Genomic DNA, 18883 nt, shown 5'->3' with positions numbered 1-18883 from the left:
GACTTTGATGTAAAATGAAGACAAATTAAACCTTAGGGAAGACATTGTTTTAGTCTGTAAGAATTTTTATAATATGATACTATATAGCTGCCATTTTCCTACTTTTGAAGACTTGTGCCATTTATTGTGAAGTGTCGCCACCTAGTGGCACAGTTTCTAGTGGGTGGCAAAATAAAATGTACATCTCGTGCAATTACAGGCATTAGAGACGTCTGTGAAAGTATTTTTGCTCTAACAAGAGAAGGATCCCCTTTCCATGTATGTTATAAAGAAAGATTACATTATCTGTGTAACCAATACACGAAATAAATTATACTGGAACGTTAAGTTTTCTTCAGAGAAAACGAAAAGTATCTGTTCCCTGACCGGGAATCGAACCCGGGCCGCGGCGGTGAGAGCGCCGAATCCTAACCACTAGACCACCAGGGAGAGATAGCAATTGCTGAAGGTCTGTACGTTTTGTCGTCAACACGGTATCATGATTCGAGGTAAAGTTATGATAATATATGGACAGACAACCTAGTCTCCAGCCTAGTTAAATATTGCTAACACAACTTACCAAGAGCCAATTGGAGGTGAGCTGTCTGTGCTATATGTATACATATATATTGTTTTTTATTTTTTCCACTCGTTGTATATTGTTTTCTTTTCTTTACTTTTGCACCTTTGTGGTCCAGCTACCCAATTTCGCTGTGCAAGAAACCGCACAATGACAATAAAAAGCTCCAAGTCTCTCTAAGTCTAAGCTTTACCGCGCACGCGACACAAGAGGGCGTTGTAAGTGGAAGGAGGCGTTTCCATGTTGGAGGATGCATACAAGGTATGTGGGAAATTTTAGGTACCTGTTTTTATGTCAAATATAAGCGTTTCGAGGCGTCGTTGCAAATCCGTGCTTGGCGTGAGAGGTTTATCTGGATGCATGAACAGGTATGCGCTATTTTAAGAAAGCGAATTTGCTTAATGAACGACAAATATATTCTTATTCTCACCACCAGGTTGCTATTGTCTTGTAAACAAAGTGGCTAACTAGCATCGTTAGCATCAGCTGTCTTGTCAGCTGGAGCACCTTTCACTTCTCCCGCGTTTGTTTGTTTGGTTTAAGCACATCAGGGATATCTTTTCTCGTTGTTGCGCTGTAAAAAGAGGCCGAAAGCTGTCGAGCGGAACCATTTATGGAGGATTTCAAATCATGCAGGCTGCTAAAAACTGAGAATGTGGCTAAATGGGATCGTAACGTTGCTTCGGATTGAGCTTTCCCTCAGTGGTTAGCCTCTCACCTGTTATGTAACGCCTTTAGGCTACACGTGGATGAACTGCTATACGTAAACCCGCTAAACTGTGCTACATACTACAAATATTAGTTTCGCTTTTATTTGACTCCACGGCGTTGAAGCTAGCCGGTAACTTGATACAACCATAATGCTTTGACTCTTTACATCAGCTGCTGAGAATAGACTTTATATTAAGTAGTAAAACAACCGTTTACAGTGTTTCCGTTAACCAGATGCAGGTGTGATTGTGTTTTGTAGCCGAGCGCTCCATTTTCCACCCTCTTTGGGTTATTGTCAGCTGACTGAGCTGACATGCCTATTATGGGATGCTTTCATCGCCATCCACTTAAGCTGATGGGGCTTCGCGATCGGTTATTGGGCTCTTGCAGTGCACTGAGCGTTGCTGAATGAAGAGATTAATCCGGTTTCTTCCTCACTCTGCAGGACAAGAAAGACGTGTGAGAGGTGATCTTCGCAGCCTTGTGTCTCCGCGCTTGGATACACACACTGCGTACGGATGTAAGAAGGTGGTTGTTTGTATGGATGCACGTAAATACATGCAGATTTAGGACCCTGGCCTGATGGAAAAGAGAGACAGGAAGCCTGGATATTTTGCCAGGTAAGGGACTCTAGTTTTTATGCAGCTGTCATCTTAAGATTTGCATTTATTTTTTACCTTCTAAAATCGGCCTCTCATTTGTTGTGAATCACCATGTTTGGTGCTCAATGAGTCGATGTAATTATGTAATGTTTTTTGCTGAACAATAATGATTTACCCATAGTTAATCACTACAAAGAAGCACACCCATCCCTTTGTGTTTAAAGGCTCAGGGAACAGAAGCTATGAAAATCTTTACGTGAGAATGATAGGTTGAAGGTGTTGGAAACTTTCAAATTTGTGAAAAATCTTAATGAGAAAATAGTTTCTTTATCCCCTCTTTGTGCATTCAATGTAACTTAACTAATATCTTTATTTTTCCTCTTTGTTTTATTGTCGAGGTTGTCTTTTGGAAGGCATGTGATCGTGAGATGTCCCTTCACACACTGAATAAACTAGTGCCATGGTCCACTCTGTGGCCTGGGTTTAAAGCTGTGGCTTAGCATGGTTGATTGATTGTAGACACCTGTGCCCTTGCTGGAGTAATGAACCTTGCTCAGCTGGTATGTACTGTGCTGTGAAGAAGGCACAAGCTGGTGCTCTTGGAAATTTTTAATGGTTCAGTCATAGAAATCCAATAAAGATAATGTAACTCTTAGTCTGATTTCCAGCTGCACGGTTTTTATTCTAAGATTCTCCCAGGGTAGCTCTGCATGATTCATATGTCAATATAACCCTTATTTATCTCATACTGGGCTTTGGTGCAGTTACTACTTTCTTTGAGACCACCCTCCTTTAAAGCCGGCTTTTGCATGATTGGAAAGTTTGAGAAGCAGCTGCTCATAGCCAGAAATGCACCCCGGAGGTGATCGTGTTAGGGTATTGTATGTGTTCCTTGATATCGCAGAGTACCTGAGTCAAACAATATTTTTAAAAAATAAATGTTTTTTTGCTATGATGCACTCCTACAGCCCAGCCGTCTCTCTAACATGATGCCATCTATCACTACAAATCACTGTGCTCCTCTATTTCAGTGTAAACACAGCAATGAAAGGCATTCTAATTATGTTGTGGATTTAGCTATACAAGCTATCATGTGATGCTTTTTTTTTTTTTTCTCTTGTGAGGATAAATTAGTGGTTCTCAAACTTTACAAAGATATAAGTTGATCTGAAGCAGCTACTGATTTATTTCTTTTAGAATTTATTTATTTTTTAATATAAATGGCAGTCGTGCGTCACACGTGGGGCCGTGGCCTGCTGACGTAGTGTCAACTTTAGTAACAGATTTTTGACACCGTGTGAAACATGATATGAGGAAATGTATGGAAAGAGGCTTACCGCAGTTGCGGTGTATAAAGTGACAAGAAATCTGCAGGTTGTCAACACCTGCTTTCGCGGATGTCGGAACAAATGAGGTGTGTCATCGAACTGCATGGCTGATTTAAGATGGGTAAACATTATTTTGGGGGTGTACTGCTGTGCACTGAGGCTCACTTGCTGCTGGAAAACCCTCGCTGCACAATACTGCTCTTATTCTGCCTTGTCTAACCTGTTCTACAAAACAGTCTTATCATAGTGTAGAAAACATAAACCTTGTTTTTTCTTTTCTTTTTTAAAAACCCTTATAAACATGTAAACTAATGCATATGGAAGGTAAAACAATTAAATGCTTCTGTCATTGGATATACAGTAAAATATAAAAACTGTTTAATCTTGTGTATATGAGGTCATGCTTTATAGCTTAGTGAGCTTAATTCCTTCTTATGGCTCACGTTACTCACTAAGACTACACAGACAGTCTAGTGCGATCCAGCCATTTGTCATGTGTGTATTTCTTTTTCTTTTTTCCCCCCCATATGATTAGGTTATGTTGGAAATATTATATTATGGAGAAAAATGACTGTCATCACAATCCAGGCAGCCTCTAATTATTAGGTAGACAGCATATTAGATGTTAATGGGGGTTGCAGGCTTCAAACTGCTCATGCAGAGACACTGTGCAGTAGCACTGGTGCCTGTTTGTACAGAAAGTAGAACAAAAATAAGCGTTATCATCTAACACAGCCACTCCTGTAATGCGTATCTCTTCGGCTGCTTTGTGCCGCCTCGCCTCCTGACAAATAGAGCAAAGGTCAATGTGAGGTGCACAGGGACAGTATTAACCAGCCACGGTACAAATGTCAGATTGGAAATGAAGATCAGTAAATTAAAATGCTGGTGGAATGGAACGTAAATCCAGGCCTGCCTTCATAATGTGGCACTTCACAGTTTTGTTTCCAAGCAATCCAAAATAAATTGAATTGAGGCATTATGAGGATATGAAGGCGGGAGAACTTTAATACCTGCAAAAGTTCCATCAAAGTTATTGTTAGTCTTGTTAAATATCACAAGGTCTGGTATAGATATATGAAAGAATATGGCACAACTGTGCATAAATAGTCACACAAAGAGGCTCATATCAACTTATGTTACTAAAGTAACTGTTACTTTATTCTTACCAGTCAGACTTTAATTGCTTTTTGAGAAAATCCACACACTGATGACCATATTTTCCTTTACACTATAAACTGCTTTGTGGCTTTTTTCTTTTTTCTTTTAAAAAGGTGGTGTATTTGCACTAGTAGTTTTTCCTCATGCATCTTTGTTTCAGACTGTCTCACTTGAAGCATTTTAATTTGCATTAACCTATACAAAAAGTGTTATGAAGTTTGATCAATAGAAGGAGGCCTTCTGCTGTCTGGAAGGTTTCATTGCTGCTCTGGATACAAAACAAAATAATTCCTGAATGCCCTTTAAAAAAAAAAAAAAAAAAAAAAAAAAAAGTAGAGCAGAGCTCAAGGTTTTCAACAAGCTAACATATAGACTGGCTGTGTCCACACTGGGCCAGATCCATAGACTGAAGCTGTATTTGCCGCATGTTTGAGGGATATGAAAATTAATATTATTAGTAATTGTGTGTCTGTGTTATGCAAGGGTTGTTGTTGTTGTTGTTGTTCATGCCCTCTTTCATGTGTTTGAGTGAGCCGGATTGGAGTCTTTGCTGTGCCAATTCTGGCCCTCGGGCCTTATGTTTCACATTGCTGCTTTAAATCATTTAGCATTTGTTTGGATGTTCATTATCTTCATTGCTTATACTATACAATAAACCATAATTTGTCCATTCTCATTAATAACTTTAAAACATCCTGGGGTCTGTTTTGTGTTTAATTTTCTTTTTATTATGGTAGGAAGCAGTCACTGTTTAGAAACTCAAGAGGGAGATAAGAAGGGTTAAAGAGGAGATGAAGATGATGTAAAGATGAAGGCTGTGATGGAGAGCACTGAGAAATGCCCCTGAGTGAAACAGATGGCGTGCTGTTGAGAAATGCATCAGCAGATTCTTGAGTCCGCGAGCAGATGTGCGCCTGAGCTCTGTCTGGCTGCTGACTTATCGACCCAATCTTTCCTTTCCATTAAAGCACTTGAACACTTAAGTCGAGCCTTTTGCTTTTTCTCGTTTGCCCAGATTGTGCAGAGCAGCCTAACCACTCTCCCTCAATGCCTGTGACGAATCAGTTTGGTGCTGTCTTTTCTTAAAGTACTTAAGCTCTCAGCACGCCTCTGAGAGCCAGCATAATCCTTAAGTGTACAGCTAACCTGTGATTTCACTGCACTGCAGTGGCCCCCTTTAATGCACCCCAACACGATCTGGAGGCGGTGTACTTGATTCCCTTACCTATTAATGATTAAAGAGGGAGAAAAGGCAGTGTCACAAAACAGCTGAAGCAGCAAAGTAAATGGAGAGAAAAGTTGCTGCTCATTATTAAAAACTTATTGCAGCACCTCTGACAGAAGGAATTAACAGTTAAAGTCTGCTGCATTGTCGATGCTAGAAAAGAAGTGTGGGCTCCCTGGTCATTACACATTATTCTGGAGCTATTCTTCTAGATTATTCAGTAAACCTGATATCTGAAGCAGAAGTTCTGAAGGGTTTAATTTATTATTTCCTCTGCAAGCTAGCAGAATACTTTAAGTTATGGACATGGTTTTAACTGTAGGATTTAAATTCACCATGTTTCTACTTGATCTACCCCCCGGGGCATCTCATCAGGCTGAAGAGGCGGAAACAGCTCAGGGGGAGCCAATCAGAGAAGACTGTGAATGAACAGAATCCAGAAATCATCTCCTGTCCCGACATTCCAAATGACAGTGACGCCAACAAAAAGGCAGAGCTACAGAGAGCGACAGGAAAGCCAGGTAAGATGGTGACAACACACATTTCAAAGTTGCTTCTCTGAATGTTGGAATATACCCTAAATCTAAGTGGCTGCTTTTCCTGTTGAAAATGGTGGATGGTCATGTCAAACAAGGCAAGCATTTCAAATGAGAAGGTCATTGTATACGCAAGTAATCCATGTAACGCAAAAGCTCTAAAGAGGCATCCTTAATATCGGCATCTTGTGAACGCAGAAGCCTCACCCACCTGCTGGCCAAACCCTGGCCAATCAGATGAAAGTTGGCTTAAAGGGAGAAGAGTTAATAGTTTTGGAATATGAATGGGCTCAGATGGCACCAACACACAGTAAAAGATGAGGAGTCCAAGAATACAAATATGGAGTTGGAACATAGCATTTTAGTTACCCTCTGATAACATAAAGACTGAATAATTCAACATAAAGACTGTGCAGGCTGTGTGCACATCTCTGCTTGGGTTAGTTCTGTTGGGAGAATAAGATTGCTGATCTTAAGCCCTTTACGCACTGAACACGTACAATCTGTGAATATTTCATGCGTTAAAAATATTTTTCGGACTCTCTTGCAGCTGTTCATGAGGGCCACGTCATTTCGCTGGAGGAATTTGCAGCGCTTTTTGTTTTGTTTTATGTTTTTTAAACCAAGCACAAATTATACCAAACAGATCTGACCAGACAGATGCATCGGACAGCAAGTGCACTCATGGCTCAAAACACACACAGAGAATGATTATACAGTGATGGGGAAATGATAAAATAATACTGTTTTACCTCAGGCACACAGCTAGACACTGCTCCAGGTCAGTCGGCTCTCTGAAATGATTTCTCTGCCTCCTCAGATGTGTTCTCAACTCTGCCAGCAACGGCTCAAACTGCCCCACTGACATCCTGAAATATGTACGAAAGCAGCCGTGACACTGCTTTAACTCAGCTGTGCCCTGCCGTGTCAATTTGATAAACTTAAAATTTCAGTTTCTTCCCTTTCTTTCGAGACATCAGGACCAGCTCATCGTGGCTTGATGTCAACTCGATTGATTTTATTTATATTTTTTCTACAGTGCAAACACAGCATGTTCGTTGTGTATGGGCATCACACTACAAGTGGAAATCTGAAAAATTTGTAATTCTGTGTGGGTTGTTGTTGTTGTTGTGTTTTTGTTTTTTTTTTTAGGGGCAATGCACTCGGTATATAATGGCCTTTCTCAGTAATGTTTATCATCTAATGCCCTTCACCAGAATCGGTGTCAATTTATTTATAAGCGCATTTAAAAACAACACAGGTTGACCTAAGTGCTGTACAAACAGGAAAAAAGAAAAAAAAAAACATGTTGTGTGACATGTACATCAGATTTATGGGAGTCTGTAAAACAAATGGTAGCCCTTTGGCTGACAGAAGGCTTTGTGGCACAGCTGTGATCTTTTGAGGGTAAAGAATTGAAAATGCAAATAAAACTAACCTTGCATGTCAGCTTTACAGTTGAATAACAAAATCTTATACGGAGGAAGTTAAACTTTCCCTTGCTTTTACTAATCATAATTTGAATTGCATTTTTCCAGCAGCTTTCAGAACTTATTTTTTAAAAAAAAGATTTATTTATTTTTAACTAGAGTTGTTTTACACTTGCAATATACACTGATTAATCTCTGAGGATCCTCTGTGGTAAAACAACCTCAGCAGTTTTAAACGGGAAGTTGCATAACCTTTATCCTGTTCTAGTATACCGTTAAAGATGATATTCAGTACTCTGTATTCACAATGTCATTTAGTACTAAGATTTGACGCTACTCTTGGAAAAATGTCATTATTGATCAACAATATTGTGCCACCCATCATTTCTTTTATATTTTGCTGGGTAATCTTGAGGTCCAGGCTCTCAGGAGGCCAGTCCATGACTGACAGTGATCCATTGTATGATTTAATTTTCAGGTATGCTTTTACTGCAATAAAAGTGTGTTTAGGATCAGTATCACACTGAAAAAGATTTTAAACCCAAAATTTTTAAATTTATAAGTCGTTCTGTAAGACCTGTCACTGATTTTCAGTCGGGTACAGAAATGACCCTTGCACTGAGGCTCTGATGAGGCTTCAGTAAACAGTAGATGTATCAACTGTAGATTCAAGTAAAGAAATTGAGCCAAATTGTTTTTGCAACAGGCTGTTAGAAACAGAGTGCCTAAGATCAAATTTAAAACTGGTTCTTTAATTAGTCTTCTATGTGTAGGCACAACAATGGTTCATTCCATGAGTTAGGTGTCGTTTTATGCTTAAATAATCCAAAGATCATTGCTAAGTTTAAAAGATTAATAAAAATCCTCTCAAATTGGTCAAGTGCAAGGACAGGAGTGAAAACGAATAGAAAAAGCAAGAAGTATCTGAAGAAAAACTGAAAGACCTTCAGAAAGCCTGAAAAAACTATTGTTCAAGCCCACTGAAAAGATTATGAGGTCTGGCTGTTTGGAAGCAATATTGAAAGAGGGGTGATTTAAGGCTGTCTTTTCCCCCCTAAATTTAATGGGTATCAAACTTTTTGCATGGTCGAGGTAAGCTTCTTATTAAATTATTATTAAGTCATTAAAATGACTCAGTTGAATTGTCGTTGGTGTGGCTTTTAAAATATGCCAGTCAAAAAGTTGCGGTTGTTAATATTATTTTATCCAAATAAAACAATATTTAATAAGTGTGTACACTACAGATTTTATTACAAGACATCCTGTGGGCCAACATTGTCTTGTGTAGAAACCCATTATGACCTGCAAAACAAAAAGTGACCATTGCAACCATTATGGGCAGTGCGTGTCATGCTAGCATGTTTTGCTGGGTTTCTTTGGCTGTGAAAGAGCAGTGATAACTCCTGTCACAAGTTCAGTGGGTCAGCCAGCTGTAAAAAGCCATTTCTATTATAATACATAGTGCAAATGTGGTATTCTTTAGTGTAAAGGGCAAGAAATACACACAAACAAACTGTTATGTCCCATTGGCTAAAAGTCCTGCACAGTATAATATCAGTCACAGCCTGGTACAGGCTCGGTGAATAAAGTGACAGCGGCCTTTTCTTTGATGCTCTGTACAGTAAAAAGAAGCAGACGCAGCTGGAGTCTGGCCAGCTAATGCTTACTCATGCCCTCTGTATCCATGGCGGGGGCGGCAGTATAATGAGGCAGTCAGGGAGTGGAGCACTAATAGCCTGTGCTTTCCCGGCAGGAAGAAAGTGCTGACTGTGGACCTTCTCTGCTACAAGGGTCAGATTATGTGTGTGTGTATATACAATAACCACTTCAGTGTTTGTAGTGTTTTGAGGCTGGATAATGATAGGGGATGAGCAGCTGGTACTGAATCACAGTCAGACAACTAAAGGCTTTTTAGAGGGTTCTCCCCCCCCCCCCCCCCCTTTTTTTTTTCTTTTCTTTCCTTTTTTTAACCCCAACCCCTGAAACATTGCTTTTTTCTTTATTAACACAATTAACCCATTTATAAGACCTATATAACCCATTTATATAGCTCTTATAAGAAGTTTTTTCCTAATCATACTGTCATTTTACAGTCGTCCTTAGTCTACAGTCCTCTTTCTGTTCTGTTCTGTCAGGTGATGGCTGTAAAGTTACCAGCAAGGCAAAGATGGAAAAGACAAGGCCGCCGGGGACAGTGGAGTTCGTTGTGAGTAACATCTATTTTTTTTTTTTTTGTTGTTGTTGTTGTTGTTGTTTTTTCTTTTTCTTTTAAGTAAGATGCTGTAGACTTCCAAGGGAAGAGATAGAAAATTTCCGTTGTGTAGTATTTTGAGCTGTTTGCATTTAAAAATGTCTCACATTTTACAGAGGAGATGATTTGTGTTACAGGTGGGACGTGATGATTCCCTCAACAGCATCGCACTCAAGTTCAACATCACCCCAAATAAACTGGTCCAGCTGAACAAGCTGTTTTCTCGCAGCGTCTACCCCGGGCAGGTGAGAAAGCTGTGACACTAAGCATCAGCTGGATAATGTGTTAGAGCGGGTTTTCCACTAATTTCCACAAAGGAACACTTTGAAAACGCATATCTTGAAAGGGGTAGGGCGGCGATATCGGCTATATTGATGTGGACTAGGAATGAAAAGAATCTTCATCGTTTGATGGAAATGAAAATGATCACTGAAGGTTAAAAGCAGATATAGAAGTTTAGCCCATTTATTATGTCATGCTGCTTTTTTCCCCTGTTCATTACTGATCATCTAACTATTGGTTATCCGTTATTACTACAGAAACTGTTTGTCCCTGATGTGACTCAGTCAGAAACTGAACTCAAATCTCCGACTTCCTCTGATCCCATCGCTAAAAACGTGTCAGAGAAGTCATCACAAGTAAGTCAAATAACATTCATTATATTACTTGGAGTACTGTGATCATACACAGGACTTCAGCATGAACCAAAAAAGCTAATTTAGCCTCTATCATGTGACATACCATACACCCCGAGATAAGTATTCCAAATTACAGAACCTTTACCCGTATTGTGGCCATTTAAGGACAAAAAGATTGTTAAAGGGTATTTGAAGGTTTTGGTAGCATGTGCTTAAAATGCACTGTAAGATGTGTATTTAGAACTACATTTGCTTAAATTAGTTATACTTGAGGTAATTCTTGAATTACAGTCTTGTGCATAAGTCTTGAGCTGCTCCACTTTATATTTTGCTTCCAAGAAGTCAGTGTAACCCTGGTTACCCTTAATTAATAACATTAAAGACAATATCACTGGGTCGGCAGTAGTGCGAGGTGTAAAAATCAGCAATGAAAAGCAACACCATAGTAAACTTTGCACAAGAATGCGTATTTGTATTTGCAGTACATCTGTCATACAGCAATTTATAATACAGACTTTCTTAATAAGAAAGTCCTTTCTAAAGTCTTTCAAGTTATCAAGAAGTTTTCAAGCTGCTTTTTTTTTTTTCCAAGCTGCTTTTTCACCCTATTGCAGTTCAGACACTTATACCTGACCATTCAGATGAATGTTTTTGTTTTGTTTTTTTAAGCCTCTTAACTCTGCGACCTGTACATCATTCAAGCATAAAAAGGCACCTACCTCAAGTGCTTAACCAGTGTTGTCTACACACAAGAGAACTTAGCAAAGTTATATCTTTAGGCACTTTGTTACTAGCAGTCTAGTGCAAAAACATGTAATTTGTTCTGATTTCCTTGGTTGAATCAGTTTTAAAGGTATAAAGATAGTAACTTTGTAACAACAAGGTGACTCCCAAAGAGCTGTTAGCAGAAAGCTTACCATATCTCAGCATGGTGTGCAGTGTGAGATTTGAGGAAAAATGGACAAGTGGAGGACAAAAAGTGACAGGCCTAAAACACTATCAACAGCAGATGAAGGGAAGTCAATAATTTTGGGGGGCAGAGTTATTGAGGAGTGGTAGAAGACCAGCAGCAGCTTCTGGTCCAAGTTATGTTTCCTCAGGACATGGAAGTGCAGTCTTTACCAAGACGTTGGTGTTGTGGGTCCAGGTGAGGTTGGTGGAGATGTGAGTGCCCAGAAAACCTTGAGAAACCTGAAGGCAAAGACAGATCCCACCTATACTCCATTTATAATTAGAGGGGAGTGGACCTGTCTGTTCCTCCAGAAGTCCATTATGAATTCTTTTGTCTTAAGGACGCTCAGCTTCACATTATTTTCTAAACACCAGCGGGACAAGTTCTCTATCTCCGCCCTGTATCTCTGATCTCCGATCTCCTTTAGGGATCAGCCCAACGTCATTGGCATGCTTGACAATGAGGTTGGTTGGGTGGATTGATGTGCAGTCTTATGTGTACTGGGCGTAAAGTAGGAGGCTGAGAACACAGCCCTGCAGGGATCCAGTGCTGAGTAACATTTGGGGGTCTGGTCACCTAGTCAGACTGATTTGAGGCCGGTTGGTGGAAAAAAGGTGGTCACACCAAATATTGACTCATTAGAATTGTACAAACTGTGTTCTTGACTTATGTACAGTATATCCTTATGTTTGTACCTTTGAAACAAGCCGTACTAAATAAAAGCACAACATGAATCTCTCTGATCTCTGCCTTTCAACATCTTTCAGTATGGCGTTCCAAACTGTAGGTCAGCAACGGCCCTTCGCCGCGAGCTCTCCCCAAGCTCTGAGGACGAGAGTCCGTTAACGGTCAAATTCATAAAAATGAGCTGCAAGTACTTCACCGATGGCATGGTAAGAAGGAAAATTCATACTGGATTAACAAGCAGAAATGTCCAAACTGGTGAATTATTGCATCTCATGTATGAAGTTAGACTTATTTTAATTTTTTATAATTCCACACTGGGGGAAATTTCCTTGTTACAGCAGCACAAGGGACAGTAAAAAAAAAAAAGGGGAATTAAAGATGTACTAGAAAACAATGGTGTACAAAACAAGACAAAATACTACACTATATACAGATGGTTACTATATAAAGTAAAATGCAATTGGAAACATCAATATTTAGTTTTGTCTTTGATCAAATTGTCACCATCTTGCTGCCTCTTTGTGCATTTTGAAATTTCCAGGGTGTTGTTGGAGGCGTGTTAATTGTGACGCCCAACAACATCATGTTTGATCCGCACAAGTCGGACCCCCTGGTGATCGAGCACGGATGTGAGGAATACGGCCTCATCTGCCCGATGGGGGAGGTCGTCTCTGTAGCGCTGTACGACGACGTGTCGCGCATGAAGCTCAAGGACGCTCTGCCATCGTAAGACCTCTCTCCGTGTCACTTGCCACATTTCCTCCTTCGCTAACCGTTCCTCTCAACTCGATTCTTATTCCTCCTTTTTTGTTCCTCCTTCCCGTTTCTGTTTTATGAGAAATAAACTGCAAACTAAGATATTACGAGCCCTTCAAGCTTTTCAACGTGTTTCCTAACATGCTCCTGAGATTGTCATCTTAGCTTTGTTTCACTCTTTCCTCCATAGCTGTTAATCAAAACTCTCTCCAGTGCAAGATCAGACTTTTTACTTTCCCATTTTCACCTTTTTTGTTCTGTTTAAGCTTTAAGTTGCTGTTTCACATCACATTTACTACTTTTAAGTTGTATACCACATTAATTTCTGTTGGGCATTTTTCTTTTTTCTTTTGTTTTCCCCTCCTTTTTTTTTTTTTTTTTTTTTTTTTTTTTCTTTCCCCGCAATTCTGTTTGTTTGTTTTTTTTCCTCATTCTTAATTGCGGTGTGTGTGTGTGTGTGGTGCCACACCGTGAACTCACAGAGACCTACCCCAGGATCTGTGTCCTGTGTACAGGCCCGGAGAGTGGGAACAGCTGCCATCAGAGCAGGAACTAAACCCCTTCAGTCGCTATGAAGCTCTGAATCCCAAACAACCAATAGTTCTGGATGACATTGAATCAACCCTTTCTGAAACTGGTAGGATATGAAGTTTGTGTTTGTGGTCCACTTGTGGTTGCTTTTTTGTCTGCTTTTATGGTTAACACAAACTACTTTTCGTTAGCTAGCCCATTAATGAAAGGCAGCTTGCGAATCTTGAAATCCAAACCTGAGACCAAATATTAATTTATTTTCAACGATGCTCAGTTGACATTAAAAGGCTCAAAGTGTGGGGGGAAAAAAAATACAAAATTCCCCACACCACCAAACTGTTGACACAAGGCAGGATGGATTCACGGTATCGTATTGATTACACCAAATTCTGACCCTGCCATGGAAAAGAAATTGCGATTGGAAAAATGTTGCCTGGTCTGATCAGTCTCCAGTCTTTTGCTGAGCTTGTTTGTCTCTTTTTAGCTGACAGGAGTAGCACCAGGTGTGGTCTTCTGCTGCTGTAGCTCCTGACTTCAAAGATGCGTGGCCATTCTCCTCAAGACATTTTCATTTTCACCCAGAGAACCGCTGCTCATTGGATACTTTCTTTTTTCATTTGCCGTAAACCCAAGAGAGTGTCTATATGCCTATGTGAACTGAGCCTCTACCATATGATTGGTTTTTTAGATATTTTCTAATCGGCAGATTACTGCTTTACTAATGTTGAAGTATAACGAGGGGGGTTGTAGTTGGGGCATTTGACACTGATTTCTAAAATTTCTGACATATGCTAAATTTAATCAAAACCTGTTTTGATAACAGTGAGTACAGTGGGCGAGCAGACGGAGAAGTCTCCATCAGATGAAGGCTTTACCGAGCTGGAGCCAACTGTCAACGGGAGCACAGACGAGGCAGAGGGGACATCCTGCAGAACACTCGACAGAGACCAACATGAACTCCTAGGACAGAGTCCAGGCCAGGGAGACCATAAGAACCAAACTCGAGGGAAGCTGGATGATGAGGAAGACGAAGGTGTTGCTCAGAACACCTCCATCGAGGATGGAGAGTCGATACTGTCCTCCTCAGAGGCTGAAAAACAGGGTGACTTGCATAATAAACCTACAAACCAGATGGTAACTGAAACCAAAGACGCAAACTGTGAAGGAACTGAAAAGCTGCTAAACGGTGTTGATGATAAAATAACAAGTGCACCAGTGGACCAAATCAGGAGGCAAAGTCTGAAGCAGGCTTCAGAGGTTGATGAGAAGTCTGGCCCAGACAGACCAGCAGAGGAGGATGAACTCAGTGAGGAGGAGAGGCAGAAGAAAACCTATGAGTTGGAGATGAAATCCTGGCTACTGAAGAGAATGCAAGCTCCAATAGAAGGTACAAGATTTCAGACTTCGATGGGACTAAAATAAAGTTTCAGCATGAATTAGCTAAACTCTTTATTTTCTCCATACCTTGCAGACATGCTTTTCTCATCAGAGGAGAAGAGCAAAAACCCACCAATGTTCCTCTGCTTCAAAGTTGGGAAGCCAATGCGGAAGTCCTTTGCCACCTGCATGACCTCTAGCCCCGCCCACTCATTCGGGGGCCGGGAAAAGCAGCCAGAATATTGGTTTGCTGTGCCACAGGAAAGGTATATTTAAATATTTTATATAATCCTGGTGCCAGTTAAATGCTGCAAAAATAACTGTGATGTAAGCTGTGTTGAAGGGGCATTGGTTTACTAATGGTATATTTGCGGCTACACTAGTCGGCAGTCTCCTGATTTCGTGTGTGTGTGTGTGTGTGTGTGTCTGCGGTAGGGTGGACGATCTGTATGCCTTCTTCGTTCAGTGGTCCCCAGACGTGTACGGGAAGGAGGCTCGAGAGCAGGGCTTTGTTTTGGTGGAGAAGGATGAGCTGGACATGATTGATAATTTCTTCAGCGACCCTGCATCTTGCAGCTGGGAGGTATGCTCGGGCCTCCAGCTCACCTCACCTCATCAATTTTCTTTTTCAAGCTAACACTACAGTGGTGTGTTTGCCTTTTTCAGCATTTTAAAAGCACCTTTGTCTTGCAATCATTTCTGTTCCGTTTGTGTACTTGTGCGCTAGATTATCACCCTTGATGAGGCTAAACGTAGGCAGAGTTTTGGCAGTATCGATGGAGACTTCTCTATGGATGCACTGCCCATGCTCATTGATACAAGTGATCTGCTGCAGGATACACACATTGAGAAGGTAATCTTCAAATATCCAGACATGCGGCTGCTTTCTGAACACTTTAACATCTCACTTGGTGAAAGGAATTTAAGGAAATTCAGTTTTCAGGGCTAATGGTGTGTACGTTTCCCCAGCTGGCCTGTCGTTTGCCTGCCCGTGTGCAGGGCTATCCATGGAGACTGGCCTACAGCACAGAGAAACATGGGACCAGTCTGAAGACTCTGTATAGGAACCTTGCAGATGTTGACAGTCCTGTGCTGCTGGTCATCAAAGACATGGATAACCAGGTAGACATAGTCATCATGGATGTGAAGTGTTTAAATAACTGTGAGCTTGAGGAACGTGACATCAGCATTAGGTGAACAGAATATGAGACATCGGGAGGTGAATAACTGTTGTAACAGATGGTTTGACTCCTAAGCACAGTGTTGTTGGCTTATGTTTTATTGCCTATATAGATTCATATCTGTTAACCCTCAAGCTGACAGTGACAGTCACATCATCTTAGTGTTTTAAAACCAAACCAGTGGACACTGCATGCTCATATGGTTTAGAGCTACTGAGTCTATAAAGTCAGCAGAAGAGTGTTTGATGAGGTCATAGTTTTCACTTCCACTTCATTTTGAAACAAGGGGCCCCCTGCTGGCCAATATAAAGAGTGCAGTTTAAGGCATTACTGCATCACTCTGTTACTTTCCAGACTTTGCCTATCTTCTTATATGGTTTAACACTTTACGCAGGCCACCTGGAGTTATTTTATAACTTTGGGTGTAAAATTACAAAATAATTCTCATCTTTCAGGAACCATTTGAATTTTCTCTTTTGCCCAAAATGCTTGAGGAGTTATAATAATGAGAAGCACACATGGGAAAAATCTAGGCGGAGCTGGTTTTTCTGTCTGCATTCAGACCGCAGTACCTTGTGAATGATTTGTGCTATTGCGATGCACCAAATTTCTCCATGAAGCTCGTCTGCTCTGCTTTTCGAAGCGTTTGATTTTTGTGGGTTAAGACTAATTTCAAATGTACTAATTTGATTTATGCTATGGCCTGAGAGAGTGGAATCTGTGTGATTATTAGTCGTAAGGAAACTTGATTTCAAATCTAATCTGACTCTCGTCACAGATCTTTGGGGCATTTTCAACTCATCCTTTCAGAGTGAGCGAGCACTGCTATGGCACAGGAGAGACCTTCCTCTACAGCTTCTGTCCTGAAATCAAGGTTTGCGTCCAATCAGTTCACAAGCTCACTTTGGTTATTTCACCCTTAATCACTAAAAAGATCTCAGTAGTGACTGTGCTGCTTTGCTACTCGCTTTCAGGTGTACCGCTGGACAGGGGAGAATTCCTACTTTGTGAAAGGCAATACCGATTCACTGCAGATGGGAGGAGGAGGGTATGTACAGCTACCTTAGTTTCAATTCAAGCATCAAGTTGTCTCAATAATCTAAATCCTTGGGACAGAAGAGTAGAGACAGTAGAGGGTTTGATAGTTGTCAGTAATCAGCACTGCCTTCCTCTGCAGTGGTCAGCTGGGTCTGTGGCTGGACGCCGAGCTGTACCGAGGGACCACCACCAAATGTGCCACCTTTAACAACCAGCCACTGTCCTCCCAGCAGGACTTTAACATCCACAGTCTGGAGGTCTGGACCTTCGAGTAAACCCATCTTCTCAAACTACATTCACTCTCCCTAAAACCTTTAACATCACCCATTTCTATTATGCACCACTTGGAGGCAAACCTAGCTACCCACAAATGACGCTAAATGTTATGTGAATGAAGTTCAGAAGCCCCTCGTGGAGCCATGTTGACCACCGGCCGCGCTGTGTCTTCTGTAGCCTGTTTTTGAAGTGGGTGTATTCAGCAGGTAGGCTGGCGAGTTTGTCTGGGTCACCGTCCGTTCAGAGGTGAAGATGTAAGAAAATGTTTTTTGCTCTTGGTTCATTGGCTGCCTTAGACATCAGACAAAGCCTCCAGCTTCCCCCAGCATGCAGACTGCCTTACCACCATAAGCTTGTGAGGAGAGATTGAAGGTGAGGATAGCTGCTTTTTGTCTTTTTCTCTTTGTTTGTTTTGACCCATGTTGCTGTGAGGGCTAAAGAAGCCAATCTGCTGACGATACTATTGAGGTAATCCCTATAAGAGCTGATTTTTAAGTCTGCGTGAAAGAAAAAGGAGTCCGACAATACCACATGTCTATTTGTTAATAAATAATTGTTAATATAATTTGTATTTTGGGGAATGTACAGATGTGTGTACTGAAAATACTTAGTGGCTTTTTTTTTTTTTTTTTTTTTTTCAAATGTTCAAATCACTCGCCATCAAATTCAGTTTGGCTGGAATTGTTTACAGTGAAAGAGTTCACTTTCTGTGAAGGACATCTTGTGAACGCTGTCTTTATCTTTTTATTTTGAGTTTTTTCATGTGAAATGAGTGAATTCCTCACAACTGCGCACTATGTTGGCATTCCCTGTGTCCAGTCCAAAAACCGCTGACGGAGCCAGGAAACACTTGCAGTGACCAAATATGTTCTGTTTAATTAAATAATTTCATATTTGTCGTGCGCTCGTCTTATTTTATAAATATATTTTTGCATTCTGTTTTTACAAAGAATGTTTGCTTTATTTTTCCTTTTTTCTTTTTTCTCTTTCTCTCTCTCTCTGTTGACTTTTGCCAGTATTGAATTCCTGCCTCTAAATGAGTAATGTAGACTCTTATTTGTGGTCTGTGTTGTTCAGAGACTTGCAGCCTGTAGAAGTTTAACATGATGTCACTTTGCACTGCAGGATAAATTGACGGCCCGTGCTGTGTTGTACCCTGAAGCTTTTCTACAATGTAAAATTGTTACTGAATGTCACTACAGGAGCGAGTCCAGCCTCCTTAAAAAGGGATGGGAAAGGGATACACTTTTTTTTTTTTTTTTTTCCTTGCACATTGATATGCCACTAACTAAACAATCAGATCTACTAACACAGGATGAAAATGTCCATTTGCGCCCTCTGTATCTGACACAGGCTTGTAGTGCATGAATATGCAATACTGCAAACATCTGACACCACTGACAACGATCCCTGCCGTACTAGTCACTATATCGCTGGTTAGCGCTTCATGTTGAATTGAGCTTGGTTGTCGTCGGCTGTTCAGTGTTGTAGCTGTGAAGTATTATTTCTTGTGAATCCAAAACTGCTGTGTTCTGTGATATCATGATCTATTTATTGTGTTGTCACTGCAACTACATTTAAAATTAAATAAATGTTAAATATATACAAATAAAATATTGGCAGTGTGTGGTTTATATCTTCCAC

The 18883-nt window shown here is 40.6% G+C and overlaps 1 protein-coding gene and 1 non-coding gene across 6 annotated transcripts; one reads left to right on the top strand and one right to left on the bottom strand.

Annotated features, from left to right (window-relative positions):
- Positions 1-357: 357 nt before the first annotated feature.
- On the bottom strand, positions 358-429 carry trnae-cuc. The gene has a single exon. It is a non-coding gene; the product is annotated as a tRNA-Glu (tRNA).
- A 264-nt stretch (positions 430-693) lies between these two features.
- On the top strand, positions 694-18853 carry LOC120725243 (nuclear receptor coactivator 7). 5 transcript variants are annotated; one of them, XM_040018018.1, is made up of 17 exons: positions 694-820; positions 1716-1890; positions 5962-6107; positions 9688-9758; positions 9941-10048; positions 10343-10441; positions 12161-12286; positions 12622-12806; positions 13319-13473; positions 14191-14754; positions 14839-15010; positions 15180-15327; positions 15472-15597; positions 15714-15866; positions 16704-16799; positions 16900-16973; positions 17103-18853. In XM_040018018.1, exons 2-17 carry the CDS (start codon positions 1853-1855, stop codon positions 17236-17238), a joined length of 2397 nt encoding a protein of 798 aa, XP_039873952.1. In that variant the 5' UTR covers positions 694-820; positions 1716-1852; the 3' UTR covers positions 17239-18853. The 5 variants fall into 5 exon arrangements, with proteins under 5 accessions (XP_039873952.1, XP_039873955.1, XP_039873951.1 ...); XM_040018021.1 differs by having other exon boundaries at positions 814-927; positions 13352-13473; XM_040018017.1 differs by having other exon boundaries at positions 814-927.
- Positions 18854-18883: the final 30 nt, after the last annotated feature.

This window comes from Simochromis diagramma, unplaced genomic scaffold (assembly GCF_900408965.1).
Source record: "Simochromis diagramma unplaced genomic scaffold, fSimDia1.1 OVJJ01000802.1, whole genome shotgun sequence".
NCBI classification, from domain to species: Eukaryota; Metazoa; Chordata; class Actinopteri; order Cichliformes; family Cichlidae; genus Simochromis; species Simochromis diagramma.
Note: the sequence above shows the minus strand (reverse complement) of the source record. Positions and strands in the feature narration are given on the sequence as shown.